At 37.1% G+C, this 25784-nt stretch overlaps 1 protein-coding gene across 4 annotated transcripts in view; it reads left to right on the top strand.

The window, feature by feature from the left end:
* ZCRB1 (zinc finger CCHC-type and RNA binding motif containing 1) overlaps positions 1-12110 on the top strand; it is a 39067-nt gene extending 26957 nt beyond the window's left edge. For all 4 annotated transcript variants that reach the window (XM_001362107.4, XM_007503150.3, XM_007503149.2 and 1 more), the window contains 3 exons: positions 8848-8960; positions 9133-9208; positions 10944-12110. In XM_001362107.4, coding sequence (XP_001362144.1) covers positions 8848-8960; positions 9133-9208; positions 10944-11075 — 321 coding nt within the window. In that variant the 3' untranslated portion in view covers positions 11076-12110. The remainder of the gene's footprint in view (positions 1-8847; positions 8961-9132; positions 9209-10943) is intronic.
* Positions 12111-25784: the final 13674 nt, after the last annotated feature.

The raw sequence follows: 25784 nt of genomic DNA, 5'->3' as shown, positions 1-25784 counted from the left end.
GTAAATATGGGGAAATAGAGGAGAGAGAAAGACAGCAAACCAGTGTTTTGCTGGACTCATTGACAAAAGCCAATTAGGGGGCAGTCCCCTTTGGCATAAGAGTGTACATTCAAAAAATGTTCAATCAACCACACCCCAAGGTTCATTCTGGATCTTCCTGTAGTGAAAAGGTTTAGATATCTTTGTGCAAACAGTTCATTCTCTGGATTCAGTTAGTTAGCAAGCTTCTTCTCTGAAGATTTATCTCAAACAAAATTTAAATCTTGGATTTGATGAAATACAATCCCCCCTGAAGAAAGTGTTGAAAAAAAAAACACTGAGTCCAGCTGAGGATTCAAGTTTTAGTTGTGGGGGTGTGTGAGTTAATCCAAAAGAAAAACAAAACAAAATGAAAATAAAATAAAAAAATCAAAAGAAGAAAAAGGGAAAAAATTAAGGGAAAAATATAGACCCTTTATATATGCATATATTTATATTAAAGAAGAATTCAAAATCAGTATCAAAAATCAAAAAAATCTATGTATACAAAATTTGAGAAAGCAAGAATTAAAAAAAAATTTTTTTTTTCCACAGGCCCCTGTATTAGGGTCCAGTTAAGTAATTTCTAATCCCACAAGTCTGTAGGACAGAATGCAGCATATTTTACTTCCCCATTTGCAGCCAAGGCTACAGGAAGTTGCCATACTATAGGAGAGAAAAAAGGACCAGATTTTTATTTTATATCTAGGGAAGTGTCATTCCCTCGTCTGATTTTACCTTCGTTCTCAGGGATGGAGGGAGCCAGAATGGTAGCCAACCTTTGGTACTTGTCTGTAGGTATTTTCATGAAGAGTGTGGATACAAGGAAGGCCTACATCTTAACGTCTGTCAAGTGTCGCAACCCCTAGTCTCACACTAGGTTCAAGTCCTTAGTATTGGCTTAGAAATGCATTAATCCTACCTGGATTGGTCTTTGATTTTTAGACCTGTGAGCTCTTTTGGCATTATCCAGGTAATCTCTGTGCTCCTTGTTTGATCCTATTCCTAGAATCAGACACAAACATTAATCATAGTCCCACAACAATTATCAATAAATGGCAGGTTCCCATAGTCTAAAGCTGTTTAGGTGCATATTAATAATAACAGCAAGTATATATATATTTAAACTAATATTGTAGAATAAAATTAATATTGGTTATATGTACCTTAAGTACATAGAAATGAGAAAAAGGGAAAAAATAAAATATTGTAAAAAAATAATAATAAAATAAGGAAAAGAGAAAAAAGGAAAAAAGAAAAAAATTAAATTTAGGAATTCAATGTGTCAAAAGTAGAATAAAACAGTTCCACTTGTCAATGGGTAATTATCGCCAATACATGTATAGGATACAGTCAATCAGTCTCAACAGAAGATGCTCTCTTTACATGTGAGCAGTGAATCCAAGAGTCCTTTTCTCCAACCTTTATAGATGTTGGAGTAGTTAACAATATTTGGAATGGTCCTTCCCAGGAAGGCTGGGTTGCTCCTGTACGCTGGAAGTTCTTTATATACACGTTGTCTCCTGGGTTCAGGTCGTGAAGTGAGAAGTCTAGTGGTCCAGCTTGTACTGCAGCTCCGGATTCATGAAGTTCACGCAGTTTGTGCTGTAACTCCTGTATATAGGAAGCAATAGTAGTATCTCCCCCTAATAGCAATGTATAAGCCGGGGAGAAAGGCTTAGCCTGTATAGGCAGATGTCCAAAAAGCATCTCAAATGGTGAAATATGTAAGTCTCCTCTAGGCCTGCTTCTAAGATAAAATAGGGCCAGAGGGAGAATTTCAGGCCATTTTAAATGGGTCTCAGTGCATAATTTGCCAATCATAGTTTTAAGTTCTTTGTTCATCCTCTCAACTTGGCCTGAACTCTGGGGATGATATGGAACATGGAATTTGGGAGTTATCCCCAAGCAAGAATATATCTGGTTTAGAACAGAATCAGTAAAATGACTCCCCCTATCAGAATCAATACGTGCTGGTAGGCCAAAGCGAGGAATAATTTCTTTTAAAAGCACCTTAGCAACAAAAGCTGCGGTGGCTCGGGCTGTAGGAAATGCTTCCGGCTATCTGGTCAGTTGGTCTACTATGACCAAACAAAATTTATATTGTCCAGCCTTTGGCATCATTATGAAATCTATCTGCAGGTGCTCAAAAGGTGTGTAAGCCAGAGGACGTCCACCAAAGGCTTTGCCACGAAAGGCATGTTGGTTATATGCCTGGCAGGTAGGGCAGGCTGAACACACCTTAGAGGCTATAGTAGTTATACCAGGGGCTATCCATACTCTCTTAACAGAGTCCACGATGCCCTGGGTACCAAAGTGGCCATTATTATGAACAGATTGGCAAATTTGGTGATAGAAACTTCTAGGGAGCAGGGGTTTTCCTTCAGATGACACCCAGACTGTTTTGTTTTTTTTTTTTTGTTGATCTGTTTTGCTTTGAATTTCTGTTTCTATTTTTCCACTTCCTTCTCATTATAGTAAAGTGATAAATTTGAGTTATCAGTAGTTGTTAATGTTAGAAGTAATTCAGGCCCTTCTATGGCTGCTAGGTTTGCAGCAGCATCTGCTCGGTCATTTCCCCTAGAGGCAGGGTCAGAGCCACCTGTATGGGCTGAGCAGTGAACTACAGCTAGGGCTTCAGGCAGCTGAAGAGCAGAAAGAACTTCATTAATAATTTCAGCATTAGCTATGGATTTTCCAGCTGAGGTTAAAAATCCTCTCTGGAGCCATAGCATCCCGACTGAGTGACAAATGCCAAAAGCATATCTAGAATCAGTATAAATTGTTGCCTTTTTACCCTTGGCAATTATACAGGCATGTTTCAGAGCTATGAGCTCTGCCCCTTGAGCGCTAATGTTAGAGGGCAGTGAAGCTGACCATTCAGTGGCAAATTCTGTGACTACAGCAGCTCCACTGTAGCGTATGCCATCCCTCATGAAAGAAGAACCATCAGTAAATAAGATCAGGTCTTAGTTCTTTAAGGGAGTGTCCAAGAGATCATCTCGAGGCTTTTCTGCCATGGACACTAGTGTTTCACAACTGTGTAATGGTTCTCCTGAAGTTGGTAAGTATGGAAGCAAGGTGGCAGGATTAAGGGTTGAACAGCATTTCAAAGTAATGTTTTCATTATTTAGCAAGGTTATTTCATACCTTGTAATTCGCTGATCAGAAAATGCCTGTGTTCTCTGTCTTAGCAATAATGCTTCTACCTCGTGTGGACACATAATTGTCAATGGGCATCCTAATACTAGATAACGGCTTTTTGTCAATGTGTTCAGCAATTATTGGTTTTATTCTTTTTTCTCTTATCCTCACACTATTGTAATCTTTTAAGTTTATTATGTTTTTATGATCCTTTTGGGGAAAAATTAATTTTTCCAAAAATGATCACACGAGGGTATGTAAAAAAACAGACTCGAATACAGGACTACAATCCCCACGAGCCTTTGCTCCACTTCCCCAGAATGCCTTGTAATCTCACCTGGGCCGAGATCGAGAAGGTATTTAAGCTGATGCAAAGGCTTTTGAGGGGTCTCTCTTGGCTCTTTTTGGACTTATGTTTTGGAGCAGGTGCGTCTCTTGCGTGATGTGAGGTTATTTTGTCTAGGCCTCTGGCCTAGGCACATGTTTCTTACTTGTATATTCTTTAATCTTTAACCTTTAATAAACCTCTAAAAAATATAATACTTCTTGCAAAGAGAAACTAATTTCTACCTACCTCAGATGCCTCAGTCTCCCCGTCTCCCCTAAATTTTAATCTTTACACTGGGCAAGTCTCTAGACCCCCATTACCCAGCCCTTACCACTCTTCTGCCTCAGAACCAATACACAGTATTGCTTCCAAGATGGAAGGTAAGGGTTTAAAAAAAAAAGAAAAAAAATTGAAGTTGATATTAAGACTCTGATTCTCAGCACCTTCTTTTACCACTTTGCCACTGCCGCTGCAGAAGCAGGACTGAAGACCATATATACTTTTCTTCTTTTCATGAGTTTCCATGGCTAAAGAAATCATTTTCAAGTGTTCAGCTGACTGATCATGGCCTTTCAATTAGTCCCCAACAACAGAAATGATCTGTTTCCTGGATCATACCAGAAACCTTTCTAGTATGTGATAATTTGCCAGAGCTTTTAATAACTGATGACTATTAGGTTACTTCAGTGCTACAGTAAAGAACTGGAAAAAGACTATAGAAGAGAAATTATTTCTTTGAAAAATTTCAGATTGTCTAATAGGGATATGTTTTCATTGTCTGTATCATTATTTTTTATGTATTCATAATCCTCCAAAGTGCAGCATAAAATTAAATTGTATTGTCTCAAACTATTCTCCATAGCTTGTCAACGTTAAAAAGCTGAGAAACATACAGCTTTATAAGCAAAGGTGTTTTTTTTTCCATTGAGAGAATTCAAAAGCACACATTAGGGGAAAGGAGTATTTTCAAGGTCCCCCTAGAGACTGAAGATGACTGTATAGTGTTTTTTTGTTTTGTTTTTATTTTTGTGGTATATAATTGTTCTTTGATTTCGACCGCTTAAAGGGATGACCCATGGTGTGCTGACTGGGTGTTTGTAGGGCAGGCCATGTTTGGGACACCTTTTCTAGTCCCCTCCCTTGATTAGGGTGAGCAGTGCTGTCCTAGAGAGGGCTGCTCAGTCGCCCAGGATGCTGCCAAACGTCCCTGCTTCCCTACAGGGCCGAGCGACCACTGGTCCATGGGCTGCCTACGTGCAGGATCGTGACTACAACTGCCAGTGGTCACCTCCACCTGTTGCATCACCACTCCCCCATCGCCGCAGGTCTTGAAGAGGGTGGACAGGGTTAGGATAGATGAGTGTGCACAAAGATACTTGTGCATGAAGGAGATTTAAGTGGAAAAGTCAATGCACAGAGACAGTCCCACTCTCTCGGCGTTGGAAGCCTAGATCCATTGGCATGAAAAATTGTTACGTCTGGAGACTTCCTCAGCTGCATTGGATGGCCATGTTGTCTTTTGTGCTCCAACACGCCCTAAGCACTCCACAGTGCTTTGCTGCATCGCCATCTCAGCCATTGAACCTTCTTATTGGTTTCTTCCGTCTGTTCAGCCGAAGCAGTCTTCACATGCTGGGTGAGCAAAGCCCTGGTTCACCAGGGGTCGACGACCTGATGGCTACCCTCACAAGGTTTAGCCGGCCTGTCGAAGCCATTGTCCGGGGTGTGGCCACTGCCGCATGCTAGCAGCTACTGGGAGCCACAAGTGAAATCTGGGTGTCAGGTGGGGGTCAGAAGCTGGAGAGCTGCCCTAGGAGGGCACGACAAGCCCTCCATACCAGAGATACTATAATGGAAAAATTAATAAGCAAAATGATTTTGGAAAAACCTGCAAAGGCTTACATGAAGTGATATAAAGTGAAGTGAATAGAACCAGAAGAACACTGTACACAATAACAGAAATACTGTATGATGATCAGTTGTGAATGACTTAGTTATTCTCAGCAATACAATGTAAAGGGTGAAATTATGGTTGAGACTGGAAAAAATCTAAATTTAAGTGGTCGCCAAGGGAAATCCCAAATAATAAAATGCCCAAGTCAGCTGCCAAATTTTATGGTGATTTAATTGATAGTGGAGAAGATTAAGAAGAAGAAGGAGTAGGTTTTTTCTCTCCCTCTCCCCCCACCTGATTAGTATTGGGCGGGGAGATCAGGAGATAAGGGAGTAAGGGTTTGGAGTATGAACGAGGAAGGAATCAACCTGACTTCCAAAGGGGCTCAGCTAAGATGCCTGAACCTGAAATCAGCTCCAAGGCAAAACTCACCACCCAATATTCCAAAATGTCAGAACACTTAGCACGCTGCCAGCCAGTCATCTCTCCAGGGAAAAAACAAGAGGCAGGAAGTGACGTGCCTTATATGGACATTTTTATATCACTTTTCTGTGTCTCATCTGCACCAATGAGGACTTAGCTTGACTTTTTGTACATGTCTGTTGAAGGCCATCTCCTCAGATAATTAAATCTTGAGTTTGATGCAGACCTTCAAAATCTTGTTAAACTGAATAGGGTTGAGAATGTAAAGTTTCCAAGACCTGATTCTGTTATTCCAAGTGTCTCCATTGTTACTGCTCAGAAAATAGCTAAATCACATCTTCTAAAGAATGGTCTGATTAGGGTGGAATAGTTTTAAAATTCACAACAAAGATCCAAGGGAAAAATGGAGAAAAATGCTATTTTCCTCTGAGGGAGTGGGGGGAGAAACTATGAAATCTCGATGCAGATCAAAACATCTTATTTTTCATTTTCTTTTTTTTCTGGTCTGTGTTTTCTTTCACAACATTACTGATATGGAAATATGCCTTGCACGATTACACCTATATAACCTATAGCAAATTGCTTACCATCTCAGGGAATGAAAAAGGGAAAGAGGAATGGAGAGAACTTAGAACTTAATATTTTTGAAATGTGAATTTTTTTTTTAATTTTTAAAATGAATTTTTTTATTTTTTTATTTTAAATTGTATTGTGTTTTAAGGCAAGGGGGAGTGGTGGTTTCTTGGGATTAAATAATGTAGGGCATTTCAACCCAGCCCAAGGAATATGCCATCAATCTTTTGCAATGTATATCAGGATGGGACTCAGTTAAGTTAGAGGAAAGCACAGGCATTCTTCTGGGCATGATGACCTTTTGGGGGCTGGAACATTGCAAAAGGCCTACATCACCACTGCATAATCCTTGATATTCCCAAGTATTCATAAACATCATGACAGCCATTAGAATCTTGTTGACTCTTAAGCTGGGATAGATGTTTTGTCTGTCTAGTACTGATGATTTCTTTTCCCCAAGCCATAGATGTTCCCTTCTCTCGTTCTCATTGCAAATAACTAAACATTTGCAAAGCAGTTACATAGAATTAAGAAAAGTACATTGTGGCCACAGAAAATAATTTCATATGGTTCATAAGCAGACAAGCAACAAGAAGCTTGTTAAAAACAATTTAAGCAATTGCTATATGCCAGCAGAGGGGAGACAAAGGCACAAAATAGATCCTGCTATCAAGGAACTCCCTCGGTTTGGTGGGTCCCAACAGCCTCACTCCCTTCATGATTTAATCAGATGACTGTATAGCCAATTTAACAGACTTATCCATATGTATAATTGAAATCAGGGATAAAGGAAATGCCTGGATATATATAAACCTGAGTGTATAGAAAATGAATTTCTGCACTATATTTCCTCTCTCACTCCAATTTTATCATCAGTAGAAGAAGATGCAAGAATAGGCATTTAAGGCCCAAGGCATTTGACAGTGTTTTACTCCAGGTTCTGAAACCTGAAAATACATTTACTGTCTTTTTTGCCCAGAAAACATTCTCTGGGGAGACATTTCCCTTTCAAGGAGACAGGATTTGGCTATCTCCCCCCAGAAGAAAGGGAGGAGAAGGATCTCTTCCCTCTCTCAACCCCATTCCCTCTTTCTCTCCATCATCCTTATTCCTTTTCCTAATCCCTGCATTATAGTAGCCAAAAAAAGCTAATTAAATTTGGGGCTGTAGTATTAAGATAAGTATAACATTATAGAATAAGGAAGCACTAGTTTTCCTGTAGCTATCTCTTATCATTCCGTATCTGGAGTACTATATTTTTTGGGCACCATAATTTAATAATGATTGACAATGGTAAGCTGGAAAGTGACTAGAGGAAGGTAACTAGGATGTAGAAGATCCTTGAGAACATGCCATATGAAGTTCAGTCTAAGGAAATTTATTCTATTTGGTCCCACAGTACAGAACCAAAGGCAATGAGCAAAAGTTACAAAGAAGCAAATAAAGGCTTTATGTCAGGAAAAACTTCCGAACAGAGTTGTTTAGCAGTAGAATAGGCTACCTGAGTTTGAGTTCCACCTCATTAGAAGTTTTCAAAGTCTTAATGACTACTTGTAGGGATTCCTTTTTTCCCCCTTCCCAGTGTGAAGGATTAACATTTTGGTAGGAGTTTGAACAAAGGTCAGGAAAGTTTGGTAAAACACAAAACACTTAAGTTTATTTTGAGGACAGTTTCGATAGGAAATAGAAAGGAGGAAAGTGGGAGAACTCTTATACCTATACCTAAGATCACTATCCTAACTAAAATTTCTAAAAAACCTAAATCTATCTGCCTTTGAGGGCAATGTCTTCTGCCAGGCCAGGCCTGGCCTACTTACCTATTCTGTCTATCTAAGACTACACCCACTATCTAACTATCTATCTAAATTAATAAGAATTAATCACCTTCCACCTCCTTAAATCTGTTTCTCTTTACCCACCATCAGTTATTTTTCCAACTCCCAATTTGTCTCAGAGACACAGACAGACATCTCTGTTCTCCATGGAAACCAGAGACAAAAGCCCCTTTCAACTGTCTGCAATTCACCTCCCAACTCTCAGCCACACCTTTCTAATTGTCATCAGCTGACAACCTGCACAACAGATGGGCTCTTACTCAGAAATCTTTATGTTCCCTTGCCTCTTAAAGAGAAAAAGAGAGAAATTTTTAAAACTCTCTTAACACCTGGATTGGAATAGTTAGTGACTGAGGTCCATTTCAAGTTGAAAAATCTTTCATTGGGGGGAAATTTTATGTATTACAGAAAAAAAGAAATTTTAAATTATCACTCTAGTTGCTTTTTTATTTTTAATGAAGAGGTAAGGAATTTCACCAGTGTTATAGTAATCTTGTGTTTGTTCTATCATGGCTTCTATATTTTTTTAATTCCAACATATTATTCTTTAAAATCACAGAAAATTCCTGCTTACCAATGCAATACTTTTAATGTCTTCTTTTTTCCCCTCAATTAATAAAAATGTAACAAAGGAAACAGGTCACCTAAGTTATGCTTGTCCTAAAAATGTGCTTGGAGAACGTGAACCACCAAAAAAGAAAGAAAAGAAAAAAAGAAAGAAAATTATTGAACTGGAAGAAGAAATGTATGTATACTATTCTCTGAGAATAAGATATTACATTGCCTAATGTGCCTACAATTTGTGTTCAGATTTGAGATAATATATAAATATCTTTACATAATATATACACGTATGTATGAATACATGTGTAATATATGCACACATGTGTATGTGCATGTGTATATATGTGTTTCAGTGAAGAAGTGGAAGAAAGTGAAGATGAAGGAGAAGACCCTGCTCTCGATAGCCTCAGCCAAGCCATAGCTTTCCAGGTTAGTGTAAGCTTCCATCTCTCTGCAACCAGCAATTTACCCTTTTCCATACTTCCAGAAACGACTTCTGCAGGATCATTCCCTGTGACTGCTTCCTTCTTTACCTTTTCACTCTTCTAACCTGGGGAGAAACTTTTTTTTTTCTGTCGAGACAGTGTGGTATGTGTTAGCGAAGCAGTCCCAGTATTCTTCTAGACCAGTGTTTCACAGTGTTTTTCATCGTGTTGCCTCTACCTCTACTAGAGAGGAAAAATGAAATGAATTTTTTATTTATTTCTTTTATATATATATATATATATATATATATATATATATATATATATATATATATATATATATATATATATATATATATTCATATATATGTATTTACAAGACATGAGTCTTGTAACCATGGAAAATTTTTCTAAATCATCTAATTAGATAAAAAAAATTTTTAATATTTTTCCATGTTTACATAATTTTCTTTTCCTTCCTTCTTTCCCTGCTCCCAGATCCAATAAGTACTTCCACTGTTATTAAATTGGGTTATATGAATGTTAATACGTATACCTATTTTCATATTATTCATTTTTGCAAACGAGTGATCTTTTAAAATCAAAACCCCAAATCATATACCCATATAAACAAATAAGCCATGTTTTTCTTCTTTGTTTCTACTCCCACAGTTCTTTCTCTCAATGTAAATGGAGTTCTTTCTAATAAGTCCCTTGGGATTGTCTTGTAGTAGCAAAGTCCATTATTTTGATCATTTCACAGTGTTTCACTTTCTGTGCACAATGTTCTCTTGGTTCTGCTCATTTTGCTCTGCATCAGTTCCTGGAGGTTCTTCCAGTTTATATAGAAATCCTCCAGTTTATCATTTCTTATAGCACAAGAGTATTCCATCACCATCATAGACCACAATTTGTTCAGCCATTCCCCAATCGAGGGACAACCCCTCGTTTTCCAGTTTTTTTGCCACCACAAAGAGCGAAGCTATGATTATTTTTGTACAAACATTTTTCATTATTATCTCTTTAGGGTACAAACCCAGCAGTGGTATGGCTGGATCAAAGTAGGGAGTCTTTTAAAGCCCTTTAGACATAATTCCAAATTCCTTCCAGAATGGTTGGATCAATTCCACATATGAAATTTATTTCGGTTATCCTATCACATTAGAAAAAAAAAATCTCCACTTACCCAAATCATTGTTTCATGAAAGAACTCCACCAAAAAAGGCAGAAAAATTGTATTCTTAACTTTAGTGAATACAAAAGAAATGCCTTTCAAAATAGAGAATATAATGTCATGATTTAGGCAAAACTTTTTTTTCAGGGTGCTTTAGTGTGAGTTTTTTATTAAAACAGCATGTCAAATAATTTTTCCCATTCATTTGGCCAATACTGACATTCAGTATTTACATAATGCTTGAATGTTTGCAAGGGACTTCCCTCACAATTTTCTTATGTGGTAGGTAGTCTATGAGTATTATTATTCCCATTCTACAAATGAGGAAACTGACTTTGAAAGATTCAGTATTGTGCCTCTGATTATTCTCTGTTATAAGGGTTGAAGGTATAATTACAACCCAAGTTTCCTGACTCCCTCTCTGCTACATATCCATAATATCACACTGCTTTTCATTAAAAAGTACACAAAATAGTAAAAATAGTATTATAGCCTTTGATTATTGTCAGTATCAAAGAAATTCTATTTAAACATTCCATTTGTTTTTCTTAAATTCATTATATAGCAAGCCAAAATTGAAGAAGATCAACAAAGATGGAAACCCAGTGCAAGTGAACCCTCAACATCAGATGATTCAAGACGCCCAAGGATAAAGAAAAGTGCATATTTCAGTGATGAGGAAGAACTTAGTGATTGAAATGGATTTATGTATATGTCATTGAAATATAAAAATTTTGAAGCACAGTTTAATTGGTGTTAAAATTACCATTGGAACTTTGACTGTAAGGAAATATATAACTAACCAGTTTTACATCTTTAAATTAGGATTACAAAGTTTACTTTCATAGGAAACCAGAAAATAATTTATAAGTATCATGTTCCTAATTTTATTTTTAATAGAATAATAAAAATCCATTTTTGTTTCTGAAACAGTTATTTTTTAAAAAAATAATAAACCCTTACCTTCTGTCTTGGTTCCAAGGCAGAAGAATGGTAAGGACAAGGCAACATCGATTAATTGGCTTATCCAGGGTCACACAGCTAGGCAGTGTCTGTGGTCAGATCTGATGCTAGGACCTCTTTATCTCTAGGCCTGTCTCTCAATCCACTGAGCCACCTAGCTGCCCCATCCTATTACCCTTCTAAAACCATATGTAAATATAACCTAATCAGTTGCATTCAGTAGAAACTTATATTGCTAAATATGGTGCCACTGCAGACATGCATTAAAAAACTGTAGTATTAAGAAGCTACTAAAAAAGTTAGTTTTCTTCATTCTTCACATGTCAACTGAAGCACTTTTCAAATCTTATTTTCAAACAGAAGCTTCCTAAAAACTTAAGTCAGTAACTTAATTATATTTAGAAATGTTCTTTACTAGGAGCAGCTAGGTTGCTCAGTGGATTGAAAGCCCTAGAGATGGGATGTCCTGAGTTCAAATCTGCCCTCAGACAGACACTTCTTAGTTATTGTGACCCTGGGCAAGTCACTTAATTACCATTGCCTTGCCCTTACTATTCTTCTGTCTTGGAACCAATACACAGTACTGTTTGTAAAATGGAAGATAAGAGTTAAAAAATATATATATTCTTACTAAAGTTCTCAAAAGTTTTTTCTTTACAGATGAATGACAGAATTGGGGGGGGGGGCAGGGAGAAGGGAGTGAAAGAATTGACTATGTATTCTGTTTATATAACATGCATTTAAAACATAAATAAACTACATAAATAAATGACTACTTGATCCATGATCTTTGGAATTTGATGCTTTGGAATTTGAGTCACATTTGCTACTATAAAATCCTTACAAAGTGACATCTCTGTATCCTACCATTGCCTGTTCATTACTGAATACATACCTAAGTAATTTTCAAATATCCAGTCTTATAAAATGCCCCTGTTTGAAAAAGGAGCTTATATTAGTTGCACTTAGAAAAAAAAAACCCTTGAGAAAATTAATTTTACATTGTTATGATAATGACTCTACATAATAGCCAAAACTCTCTCCTCAGTTTATTATTCTTGGTATTTTGGTTGGAGGCCATCCAGTGGGCATTCACCCAGCCCCATATCCTCCTCAAAACTTCTTGGTATCATCACTAACCCCTCACCTTCCCTGATGATACAGAAAAGTATCCCAATTCTGTTCTCTGCCTATTCCTGAACTGACCATACATCTTTACAAACAGATTGAGAAGAAAGGACATAGAGAACTAGGAGAATACTTTACCCTGATCAAAATAATGTCACGGATGCCAATCTGAAATGCACTTCACATGGGAGAGTAGCACGGACAGACATCACTGGGATCTGGCCAACCTTCTCCAAAGGAGACTACAGTTGTACCGTTGAAGTTTTTTCCCTCAACTATCTCCAAAAGAGGTCTTGAAAAGGAATTCTTTCTATCTGCCATCTTAAGTATTACTGATCTAGAGTGAAGTTCAAAACAAAAACTGCTACTCTGATTACTAACCATTAACTTAACAGGAGACAGTAGCCCCAAGCTTACACACAGCAGCTTGCCCTCTTCCCACAAAACACTGGCTACCCTAAAGACCAGCACAAATATGGAATAGTGAATAATAGCCCATGTATCCAAACAAACATAAATTGGAGGTTCAGTCATCCCTCGCAATATCGCGGTTCACTTATTGCAGCTTCACCATATCACAAGTTTTTTACTATATATTCATATTTATATATACATATAAAATTTTATAAATTATATATATATGGTTCAGTGTAGGTTAATAAGAATGTGGAAAAGGTTTATAGGAGAGTGGCTAGGGTTTATAAATCCTTTATATATATTTCTATATATAAATATAATGCTGCTACTTCATGGATTTTCATTGTAGGGGTCTCGAATGTAACTCCCCAATAGGTGAGGGATCATTGTTTTACACAGATTATAAATGCTAGAAAATATGTGAGACTGAATGAGTCCTTTTTTGGAACTGAGGAATGGCATATTGTTCAAGAAAGAGCATGGAGGGAGGCCAGTGTCACGGATGAAAGGAGCACATGGCTGGGAGCAGAATGTAAAAGGACTGGAAAGGGGGTGAGGGGTGCCTTTGAACACCAAACAGAGGACTTCATATGTGATCTGGAGGTGATAGGCAGCCACTGGAGTTTAATGAGTTTGGGAGTGGTTTAATGAGGGAGTTGTATCAGAGTGTAGGCAATATTGGGGAAGAGAAATGGGGTAGCATTTAAAATAATACTGAAAACATGAAAGCAATAGGTCTTAGCAACAGACTGGATATGGGGAGTAAAAAGTAATGAGGAGGACAACCCCTAGGTTGTGATCCTGAGTGACTGGACGATGTGTTGCCTTCTACAGTAACAGGAAAAGTAAAAGGGAAAAAGGGTTGGGGGAAAATGAGTGCCATTTTGAACTTGTTGAGTTTACGTTTCCTGGACATCCAGTTTGAGACCACTGAAAGGCAACTGGAAATGTGAGATTTGAGGTTAGCTGAGAGATTAGAGCAGCATAGGAAGATTTGAGAATCATTAGCATAAGTATTGTCATGAGAGCAGATAAGATCACCCAATCAAACAGAATAGAAGGAAAACAGAAAGAACCCAGTGGGCTACCTATGGTTAGAGGTTATAATCTAAAGAGCCATCAAGGAAGAATGAGAAAACTGTGATAATAGAAGGATATCCCCAAAATAGAGAAATGAGTATTAAGAAGCAGACAGTCATTAACAGTTTCTAACACTAAAGAGCTTGTAAAGAGAATGAAGATGGATGAAAGGCCAATGAATTTGGCATCATTAATTGCTATTTTCTAATATCTGAAAAAATCATTGCAACTATTTTCATAATTTGAAATCATGCCTGTTGCTGTGTTATTGAGTTGTTTAAACACCGTTAAAGCAGAAAGCATTTTGCTATTTCATACTAGCTTACTTTCTGAAGAAAGAATTGCTTCAAGACAGGAGTCTTTTTCATTACGTACATTCCTATAGAGAAACTGAATGTCACGATTAAACCTAGAACTGTCATTTCTCTGTAAGGTGGCAGGGTGTATGGAAATTAAAGAGGCCTAGCACCTCTGGTGTGAGCTTGCTAAGCTCATTTCAGGGCTGCTCATCCTCCCTGGGTATCCACTTGACACTCAACTCTCACCAGTGGCTCCAAGAAGCTGTAGCACGAGCATTGCCCACAAGCAAGTAAACCGTCTCAGCAGATGAGCTAAATGAGGTTAAGGGCCCCTTCAACCTTCAACCTGGTTTAGCACCATCTGCCAGGCTGAGGGCAACCAACAGGCCACAAACCCCTCTGCGTTAGTCTACCCCAAGCAAGGGAAGACTCACCTGGTGAAATGGGTGGATGAGAACAATCTGTTCTTTGATCCATCCTTGGTCAGATGTCACCTGGCATGAATGTATACCAACCGATGAGATGTATGAGGGAAAGATTAGAAGACGTCTATACTAATTTTGCCTCTAAAACTGTGCAACCTCAAAGGAGAAAAAAAGACAGTGACTGAGTTCCTCCTCAAAGTGGAATAATATACAGGGACTCATACAGATAGGTGCTGTAGATCCTGAGAATACAAGTAGAAATTAAGCCATGCACATGGTACATGACCTCCTGTTTCTCATGTCATCACCACTACAGACACAGAAACCACTAACCACAAAGCTTTGGGTGACTCCCAAACTAAAGGGGCTACAAAGGGCTCAACCTCTGTGAGCCCTGAGCTTTCTTGAATGTGAGCCATGGAAGCAGAGCAGAAGAGCAGGACCACCACCTGTGTTAAGTTACAGGCACAGGACAAGAGACAATCAGATGAGAGAGAAAGTGGAGTATAATCCTATTCTCTTTGGGGAGAGACAGAGACAGAGAAAGAGAGGGAGAGGAACAAAACCTATTTGTCAGGTATTAAGCAAAGCACTTTACAAATATTTTCTCATTTGATTTTCACAACAACTCAGGGAGGTAGATGCTATTATTATCCACATTTTACAGTTGAATATTCTGAGACAGACAGAGGTTGTGACTTACCCAGAGTCACACTCTTAGGCCAAACTTGAACTCAAGGTAATCACACAGATTAACACACCCACCTGCTATTAAAATTTTGGATTAGATGGCCATACTCATATAGTATTTGCTAGCAAAGAGATTACTGATTTGGTCATTAAATAAACAGAATATTTTGATCCAGCTTTGGGAAACTGAGGCATGGCCAGGAAGAGGAGTCAATCTTGGGTCCTGAGGGCAGTTACATTGACCTTATAATTATTTTCTTACAGATTCTATTCCATCTGGATTTAGAAGCCCTTTTATAGAAGTGATGAGATATGGATTGCAATAATCTTGGACATTGAATCTCAAGTTACTATTTTCAAATTTTCTATAACCTATATTTGGAGAAAAATATCTTCAGAGCCTTTAATGGGGATTTGACTTGATGTTTTGAGTGATAAAGACTATTTCTACCTGGGATACCTCAAGGTGAGCATGAGAAATAAAATAAGACCACAGCATTGATATGATCCTAGAGGTATACAGTTAAAGCAATGAAGCCTAACTCTTTAAAAGGATATATGTTCCAAGGGAACAGGAAGCCAGATCAATGGTTTGGGCTCCAGTCCTTCAAAGCACTCAAATCCTGGGGATGACCTCCTTGCTTCTTTTAAAGAGAAAACAATCCAGGGTTTAAAAAAAAATAAGATTTCACTCCTATTATATCCCACCCCTTGGTGGCAAAGTCCCACAAGTCTACTAAGGGATCTTCTACCACTTAAATTGCCCTAAAGTCACATAATACAAATAGGACTAAAAGAAACAAATGGTGGGGATGATTCAGGATTAGGATTTGGCAAGATGTGACTAGTGATAGTGCAGCAGGGGGAGGATTTGAGTCTAGGACATAATGTAGAATTGAACCAGTTCACCAAAGAGTTGAGATAGGGTAGAGAGAAGATGTTGGACATATGAATCATTTACAGTATAGTTGCATCAAAGAGTATGAATAGTTGCATGACTTTTTTGAGTTAAATTGCTTTCCAGAATGGTTGGAACACTTTATGGCTTCACACACAGTGCATTAGTGTGCATGTCTGTACATAGTTGCTTCAACAACTGTCATTTCCTCTTTTCCATTTTTGTCAATCTAACATTAGGTAGAATTTACTATTCTTTTAATTTGTATTCCTTTCATTGTTTTTGATGATTTATTATTACTAAAAATGATTCCTGACTGCTTCCCTTTCTTCTTTTGAGTAGCCATGTTCCCCAACTTGAGAACATGCACAAATTCTTATTCCACATCAAGAACCACATAGTGCAGAAACAGACTTTTGTTTGGCAGTCAAGTCAGAGCTGAGTGTGGGATTAATTAGTCAAATAAAGTCTCTTTTGTTCTTTTTTTCCTGCAGTTACACAAAAAACTTGTAGGCTCCCAGAGTGAGCTGTGAAACTGCAGAAATATGTAAAAAAAAGATAGCCAGAGGCTACACACTACCACCAAAGGGAGGTAAGCCCATAACAGATTCCAAAATCAAGAAGTAGGCTGGAAGAATGAGCCAAAAAAAGGGTTCAACCATAAAGAGCTACTATGGTGACAAAGAAACTCAAGACACAAACACAAAATGCAATAGCCTGAAAACATCTATAAGCAAAACTTAAAAGAAAAATATAGATTGCATATAATTCCAGCAAGGATCCCTAGAAAAGTTAAAGAGAGAAAAAATTTAAAGTAAAAATAATTTTTAAAACCAAATATGAGAAGTAATAGGAGCAAACGAGGAAAAAATGAGAGCTATACAAGAAAGTTGTAAAAACAAAATTAATACCTAGGTAAAAACAATACAAAACTTTACTAAAAAAAAAATTCTTTCAAAACTAGAATTTACCAAATTCAAGCTAATGACTCCCTAAGACACAAAGAAGTAATAAAGTCAAAAGATTAAAGAAATTGAAGAAAATGTGAATGACCTGATAGAAAAACAATACACCTAGAAAACGAATCAAGGAGAAATCAATTAAGAATCAAAGGACTATCAGAAAGCCACGCACAACAACAAAAGAACTGATACATATATAAAGAATCTACAAAGCAAAACTATCCACATATCTTAGGATCAGAGGGGGGGTAAAAAGAAATTGAAGGTACCCACTGATAACTTCTTTAAAAAAAAAGAGAGAATTCCCATAAATATTGAAGCCAAATCTAGAGCTCCCAGGTCAAAGAGAAAAATACTATCAGCTGCCAGAAAGAAATAATTCAAGTAAGGCTTGAAAAACGATATTACAGAAAGCAAAAGATTTAGGATTATCTATAATAGCCTACTCAGCAAAACTGAGTATCATCCTAGAGGGTAAAAAATGGGCACTTCATGAAATAAAGAACTGTTAAGCATTACTGATTAAAAGACCAGAACTAAATAGAAAATATGACATTCAAACACAGGTCTTGAAAAGTATAAAAAGATAAACATGACTGGTAAATCAAAAGAGAATAAACAAAGTTAAAAGTAATTTCATTCTTATCTGGAAATGATAAAAGTAACCCACCAGAATTTCATTACCACGGTGCTTAGAGGGAATCTAATTTCAGAGAAAGCTTGGATGTCATTTATTATGTTTGGATGTCTAAAAGAAGAGCACATTCATGACACAGCTTCCCTTATCCTAACAGTTTCCTCTATGAATACAATCCCTATAAAACATCCTTATTCCCTGGTTTCCCAAGTATATTACCAGGTAAAACTTCCTCCTCCTACAAAACTTGATTAGGCCCAGTTTTTCTGATGTATCTTCCTAGTCTAGGGCCAATCAAAAGCCCAAGTCATATGAGCATCATTCCTCTGAGACTTGGTAGGTGTCTGAAGTGAAATACGTAACTATACCCTGATGATCAACCCATTTCCAGATAGAGTCAAAGGGGACATCCTACTGAGAAGCTAAATGCCACTGTGTTCTTCTTGCATATCCAACTCATGCTAAGGCAAAGAAAATCTACTGTTATATGTTCAGTGGCTTAATAAAAATTCAGAATCCCTGCATCTAGGAAAAAACACATAAAAAAATCAGAAAAAAGTTTAAGTATCAGAATAGTGTAGAGATTAAAAATTAATGGTTTGACTAAAATATATGAAAATTATAAATAATAATGGTGGTCATTAATTCAAAGTATTATTGCTCAAAGTCAAAATGACCTTTAATAGCTTTTATTTGCAAAAGAGGTGGAAAGAGTGAAAGCAGATAAATACAAAAGGGAAGAGAAGACATTAGCCTACCTAACTAAATATTGCTCCAGTGACTCAGCCAGAACTTGCTAACCTTCAACTGGAAATAAACTCTCTCCAGAAAACAGGAAGGAAAAGCCAGTTATCCACTCACCCAAGTTCCCTCCAAGAGGTAGGTCAAGACAATGACTTGAGATGAAGGTGACTCCTGATGCTAATTTTCTTCCTTAAGCTGACTTTCTTCCTGAAGCTGACTTCCTTCTTAAAGGTGAATTCCCAGGACCAGAAATTCAGAGCCTTTTATAGTGGTTTCTTGTCCCTTCCCCCTCTTCTCGGGGGTCAATCACAGCTTCCAAATTGCCTAGCACTGCCCAGGGGAGCAGTGTCTGTGGGATCCATTTCTCACCTTCTGAATGTGTGAATTCTCATCAAAAAGGTTCATTGAGTTTCTGAGGGTGTGAATTCTCTAAGTGGTTTCTGTGCTCCTCCACCTAGTTCAAGCTTGTGTTGATTCAATCAAAAAGTAGACAAAGGAGAGTTAATTCCATTTTCACAATCTAGTGAGGTACTGTTATTGTTAACCAAAGTGTTAACTCCAACTAGGCAAAGAGAATAAAAGATTTCCTTTTTACTAGTGTAAACTCAGAATAGACAAAGAGAACAAAGAATTTCCTTTCATAATAGGTCAGAATCACACAAGAACCAGCAGGATATACTAAAAATGAATTAAAATCCTGCAATATGTAATTCTAAAATGCAAAAGATATGGGTTTACAATCAAGTATAACTTACCTTTGTAAGATTAAAATTAAATATCCAAATACTCCAAGTATTATTTTTATAAGATTTATTAATAATAACTCAAAGTAAAGGGAAATAAAGAGAGAGAAAAAGAGCATTTTTCCAACTGTGTTAGCAGGAAAAAAGACCATAAGAGTATGTGGTTACAGAAACTTTTAACAACCAAATGGAAAAATATTTGAGATCTCAGAGGAAAGGAATTCTGGAAAAGTAGTCCTGGGGTACAAAATTCCAATTACACATTCCTCCTTGGGATCCTTTAGGAGACTAGTCGCCCCAATGGATCACATAAATATAACCAAACATAACTTTAACTAAAGGAGCATACGATATTTCAGTTTCTAAAAGAAAATTAAAATAATTTGGGGATAAAAGGAAATAAAAGAACAAAACCAACATTAGGTGCATTGACAAAAAATATCAATTAGGGGGCAGTCCCCTTTGGCATAAGAGTGGTTCAATTTAGCACAGCCCAAAGTTCCCTCTGGATCTTTTGGTGTAGTGTGTGTTTCCTGTAGGCATCTTCATGGCTGACTTTCTCCAAACAGTTCACTTTTTGTATTCTGGGAGATAGCATGTTTCTTACCCTAAAATTATTCTCAAAAGAATTTAAACTTTGCATTATAGTATAATAATACACCTTGTAGAGCTGTGGAGATTTTTTCTATTTCTTTTTAAATGAACTAGAGTACTTTCAAATGTTTCTGATAAAAAAAAAAGCAGAGCCACGATTGAACTTTTAAATGTATACACACATCAAGATAAACCTAGAAATATAAATTTAAGTGACTGAATGAGGCTTTAGAGTGAAATAGTACAAACTGTTAGGGGAATTTAGGAAGGGGGAAGGTTTATACAAAGGGGAAAAACATACTTAAATAAATGAGTTTATTAACAAAGATAGGGATGATGGGGAAGAAAAAAGGGAAAGGTTTCCATCTGATTATTTGCCCAAGATATTTAACCCATTATAGTTAATTTCCTAAGCTAACCTGTCTAACTAACTCAACTAAAGATTTCTAAGGTTAAGTCCAACAGGGAACCCAGAATCTCACACACAGAGTCCTTGGTGGGTCAGGTAACAGCAATCCAGTTGTTGGGTCCTTAGATGCTCCAGGAAAGAGAAAAAAGCTCTTCCAAAATCACTCTGTCCACCAGAGTGCATGGGAAACTTCCTCTCAACCTCTGCTTGATGGTATTATAAGGCAGACAGCTTGATAGATGAATCTGTCCAGGGAAAGTCTCAGATCCACACCTCCAGGCTTAAACTCTAGCACCAGACTCACAGTTGGAAACCTCCTTCAACAGCTTAGAACTTTTACCCATATACCCCAAAGAGATAAGGAAAAAAACCTGTACAAGAATATTCATAGCCTTGCAGTTTGTGGTGGCAAAAAATTGGAAAATGAGGAAATGTTCTTCAATTGGGAAATGGTTGAACAAACTGTGGTATATGTTGGTGATGGAATATTATTATGCTCAAAGGAATAATAAAGTGGAGGAATTCCATGGGAACTGGAATGGCCTCCAGGAACTTATGCAGAATGAAAGGAGCAGAACCAGGAGAACATTGTACACAGAGACTGGATACACTATGGTAAAATCAAATGTAATGGACTTCTCTACTAATAGCAATGCAATGATTCAGAACTATTCAGAGGGACATATGAGAAAACACTATCCACATCCAAAGGAAGAACTATGGGAAAAGAAAAACAGAAGAAAAACAACCACTTGATCCCATGGTTTGGTGGGGATATGACTGGGAAAGTGACTCTAAAAGATCACCCTAGTGCAAATATTAATAAGAAGAAAATGGGTCTTGATCGATGGCACATGTTAAACCCAGTGGAATTGTGTGTCAGATACAGGAAGGAGGTGGGGTGAGGGGAGGGAAGGAACACAAGTCTTGTAACCATGGAAAATGATTCTAAATCATCTAATAAAATACATAAAATTTTTAAAAAAAGAACTTTTACCCAGCCAGCTTTTGGAGATTCTAGACTTGAGGGTTGTCCCTCAAATTCTTTGCAGCTTCTGCGCACTTTGTAACTTCCCTCACCACAAAACATTCTAATAAGAGGAGAAGACCCAATACCAATATAAATTCAAAATGGGTAAATGATGTAAATATAAAGAGGGAAACTATAAATAAATTAGGTGAACATAAAATATGTTCCAGATGTCAGATCTATGGGTAAGAAAAGAATTTAAGACCAAGCAAGAGATAGTGACCATTACAAGATGTAAAATGATTAATTTTGACTATATTAAATTAATAAGGTTTTGTACAAACAAAACCAATGCAACCAAAATTAGAAGGGAAGTGACAAACAGGAGAAAAAATTTTATAATAAAAATCTCTGACAAAGGACTAATTTCTCAAATTTATATGGAACTAAGTGATGTTTATAAGAAACCAAGCCATTTCCCTGATTGATAAGTGGTCAAGGGATATAAGCAGACAGTTTTAAGATGCAGAAATCAAAACGTTCAATAATCACATGAAAAAGTGTTCTAGATTCCTGCTGATTAGAGAAATGCAAATCAAAACAACTCTGAGGTACCTTACACCTAGCAGATTAGCCAATATGATAGTAAAGGAAAACAATAAATGTTGGAGGGGATGTGGCAAAATTGGGACACTAATGCATTGTTGGCAGAATTGTAAATGGATCCAAGCATTCTGGAAGGTAATTTGTAATTATGCCCAAAGGGCTTTAAAAGAAAGCAAGTCCTTGGATTCAGCCATACCATTATTGGGTTTGTAACCCAAAGAGATAATAATGAAAAATGTTTGTACAAAAATATTCAAAACTCCGTTCTTTGTGGTGGCAAAAAATTGAAAAATGGGTGGTGTCACTCGATTGGGGAATGGCTGACCAAATTGTGGTATCTGTTGGTGATGGAATACTATTGTGTTCAAAGGAGTAATGAACTGGAGGAATTCCATGAGAACTGGAATGACCTCCAGGAACTGATGCAGAGTGAAAGGAGCATAACCAAGGAGAACATTATACACAGAGACTGATACACTGTGGCACAATCCAGTGTAATGGACTTCTCCATTTGTGTCAATGCAATGATCCAGGACAACCCAAAGGGACTCATGAGAAAGGTGCTATCCACATCCAGAGAAAGAACTGTGGGAGCAGAAACACAGAAGGAAAACATATAATTTATCATTTGTTTATATGGATATAGGATTTGGGGTTTTGATTTTTAAAAGATTACTCTATTACAAAAATGAATACTATGTAAATAGGTATTGAATGAAAATACATGTATAACCCAGGGGAACTGCTTTTTGGCTCCAGGAGGGGGAGGGGAGAAAAACCATGAATCATGTAACCATGGAAAAATACTTTAAAATAAATGTTTTTTTTTTTTTAAGAAGAGGAGAAGAAACAAGAAAAACAGAGGATCTTGGGTTGTGGTTTAAGAAAAGGGAGGGTAAAGAGAACACAAATTTAGAAAGGAATAAGAAGGGAAGTGGAAATTGCTATTCCTCAAAATTGGTATGTCTGAGAAGAATATATGAACATGGGAAAAGAGATAATAGGAACCTTTATCAGACAAACTTCAGTCTTAACAAAATTGAGCAAAGAAAAGTTGAGCAAAGGAAAGTTGAACATACTCATATATCCACAAACATTTTAGAACAAAAATATGCCAAACTCAACAGAGAAATAAGTGGGGAAGGGGAATATGAAGTGTGTGGAAGGATATAAAGGAAAGAAATAAGAATTTAGTAAGTACCTATCAATTGTTTATAATTATTATCTTGTTTGATCCTCATAACAACCTAGGAGGTAAGTATTTCTATTACTCTTTTATAATTAAGGAAAATTAGGCAGACAGTGATTAAGTGACTTGAACAGGGTCACATACCTTATATGTGTCTGAGGCCTTATTTCAACTCAGATTTAAATAGACTTAGATTGATACTAAGGAGAAAACAGCTGCAAGCAAAATGCCTTCCTAAACCTGTAGGAGAGGACTGAAATGGTAAACAGGAAAAAGATTAGCATATAAAGGAGATAACTGTATACCTGTCTTTTGATGAACAGCTGACCAAATTTTGATATATTAATTTAATGAAACATCACACCATAATAAATGACAAAAGAGATTACAACAGAGATTCCTAGGTAAGGTGGATTTGTGCAAGATGAAGAACCAAAAGAACAATTTATATAATTACAATAGCATTATAAAGAAAAATAAACTTGAAAGGCTTAAAAACTCTGATCGAGGGGGCAGCTGGGTAGTTCAGTAGATTGAGAGCCAGGCCTAGAGATGGGAGGTCCTAGGTTCAAATCTGACCTCAGATACTTCCCAGCTGTGACCCTGGGCAAGTCACTTGACCCCCATTGCCTAGCCCTTACCACTCTTCTGCCTTGGAACCAATACACAGTATTGATTCCAAGAAGGAAGGTAAGGGTTTAAAAACAAAAAACAAAAACACTGATCAATGTAATGACCAAAGATGTTTCTAGAGGACCTATGATGAAGCATATTATCAACTTCCTGAAAGAGAGGTGATGGTCTCTAGTGGCAAAAAGTCATACATTTTTCGATGTAAGTAACTACTGCATGAATTTGTATTACTTGTCATTTGTTACAAGGCTTTGTTTTCTTCTTTCTCTCAAGTTTTAATTGGGGTTGGAAAAGAGAGAGGAAGTTGCAAAACTGATGTCAAAAAAAAGAGAGAGCCATTGAAGCATTTTTAAAATGCATATGGGGGAACAGAAGGAAGTATAGATATAACCAGGGCTATTTTTGACAATTTTGAAAATAACTTGTGGAATTATTACATACTTAAAAAAAAAGTAAGTAGTATAAAATGGAAAGTCACAATTTCATATCCAGTCCTTTTTTTGCTAGGGATGTGGAAATGTTCCTTTTTGAATTTAAGTTCATTTTTTTTTTAAATTTGAAAGAAATAAACTTGGGGAGAAAACTAGAGAGAAAAAGAAGAAAGTGGTTGCCATCAATAAGTCAGTCACTATGGAAGAAAAAAAAGGAGGGCATGGAAAATAAAGAAAGAACAAAAAAACAGAAAAGATTAGAAATGGAAGAAGGAAGTAAAAGGGTTTGATGTAATCCAGGTGTGCACTGAGGCACAAACTCTATAGAACTTGGGTCTCTCCCCCAAGGGGGAACAAATACTCTGGGCACTGAGACCCCCTAGAGAACTTCATCCCACTTTCCTAGAACCAAGAAATAGGATGCTTTTAAAGATGAAGATAATCCTAATTAAGTAAGGCCATCAATGCACAGGGGAGTAAATTTGTCTAGTGCCCATAGGCACTCAAAAGTATATAGCTCATTAACAACACCTTTTATAATTCTCAGTGAAGGGAGAAAGGAAAGGGACAGGAAGGGACTGATCAAAGGAGATCTGGGGTGGCAATGGGTGGAGAGTTCCCAGGATTCCAGGTGCAAGTGGGAACAAAGACATCTAAGAGAGTAAGATAAGAGTATGAAGTGACTCAGTCTCAAGGTTTCAACAACACAATGATCCACTGACTCTTTGGGTCAGGTGTCCCATTGCTGAGGCTAAGTGATAAACTCAGGGGATAGTCTGGGATCAGACGTGTTTGCACAAAAGCCCAAGGACTTCCGGCCAACTCATCCCAGTGAGAGCTGGCTAGTGGAATGAGCCAGTGGCTGTTCAGCCAGGCTGTAATTTTCCAAAAGAGTTTCTTCAAGTCACTCTAGGATCTAAAGACAATTAGTTTTTTCCAGTCCTTCTGAGTCCCAGGTAGAGTCTGTCTTGCGCATCTTCATCACACATGGATGGGTAACTCTCGCATATCAAGATAGTTATCAAGGTAATTTACATGTAGGGAAGCCCCAGACCAAAAATTCTTAACACTCCAAGATCATGAACAAGGTCTGAAGCATGTAATCAATCAATCAATATTTATTAAGTGCCTTCTATATCTGAGGCTCTGTACCAGGAGTTGGGGGTACAAAAGAGGCAAAAGACAGTCCCTGAGATACTCTGTAAAGACCACTGAACTATAAATCTGCTACAACGGTCATCATTGGTAAATATGCCACTGGCATCTCTCCATTAAGTTGTGTTAAGCAAAGGATTTTGACTCTGGAAGTCCTGAGTTCAAATCCTGTCTTAGGTACTTACTGGCTATGTGATTGTGGGCAAGTCACATAAGCTCGATCTGGTTCAACTATAAGAATTATTATAAGGATACAATTAGATATTTGTAAAGTAGTACTTATTATCATTATGACATACTAATTGTTATTATTGTTATTATTATTATTACCTGCCTTCCTTTATTTCTAAATATTGATTCTCAATATCATGGTGATTGATTAGTATTTAAAGATCAAGTTATTTTAAAAAAGGTCAAGTTATTCCAGGCTTTA

The sequence above is a fragment of the Monodelphis domestica genome, chromosome 5, assembly GCF_027887165.1.
Source record: "Monodelphis domestica isolate mMonDom1 chromosome 5, mMonDom1.pri, whole genome shotgun sequence".
NCBI lineage: Eukaryota > Metazoa > Chordata > Mammalia > Didelphimorphia > Didelphidae > Monodelphis > Monodelphis domestica.
Note: the sequence above shows the minus strand (reverse complement) of the source record. Positions and strands in the feature narration are given on the sequence as shown.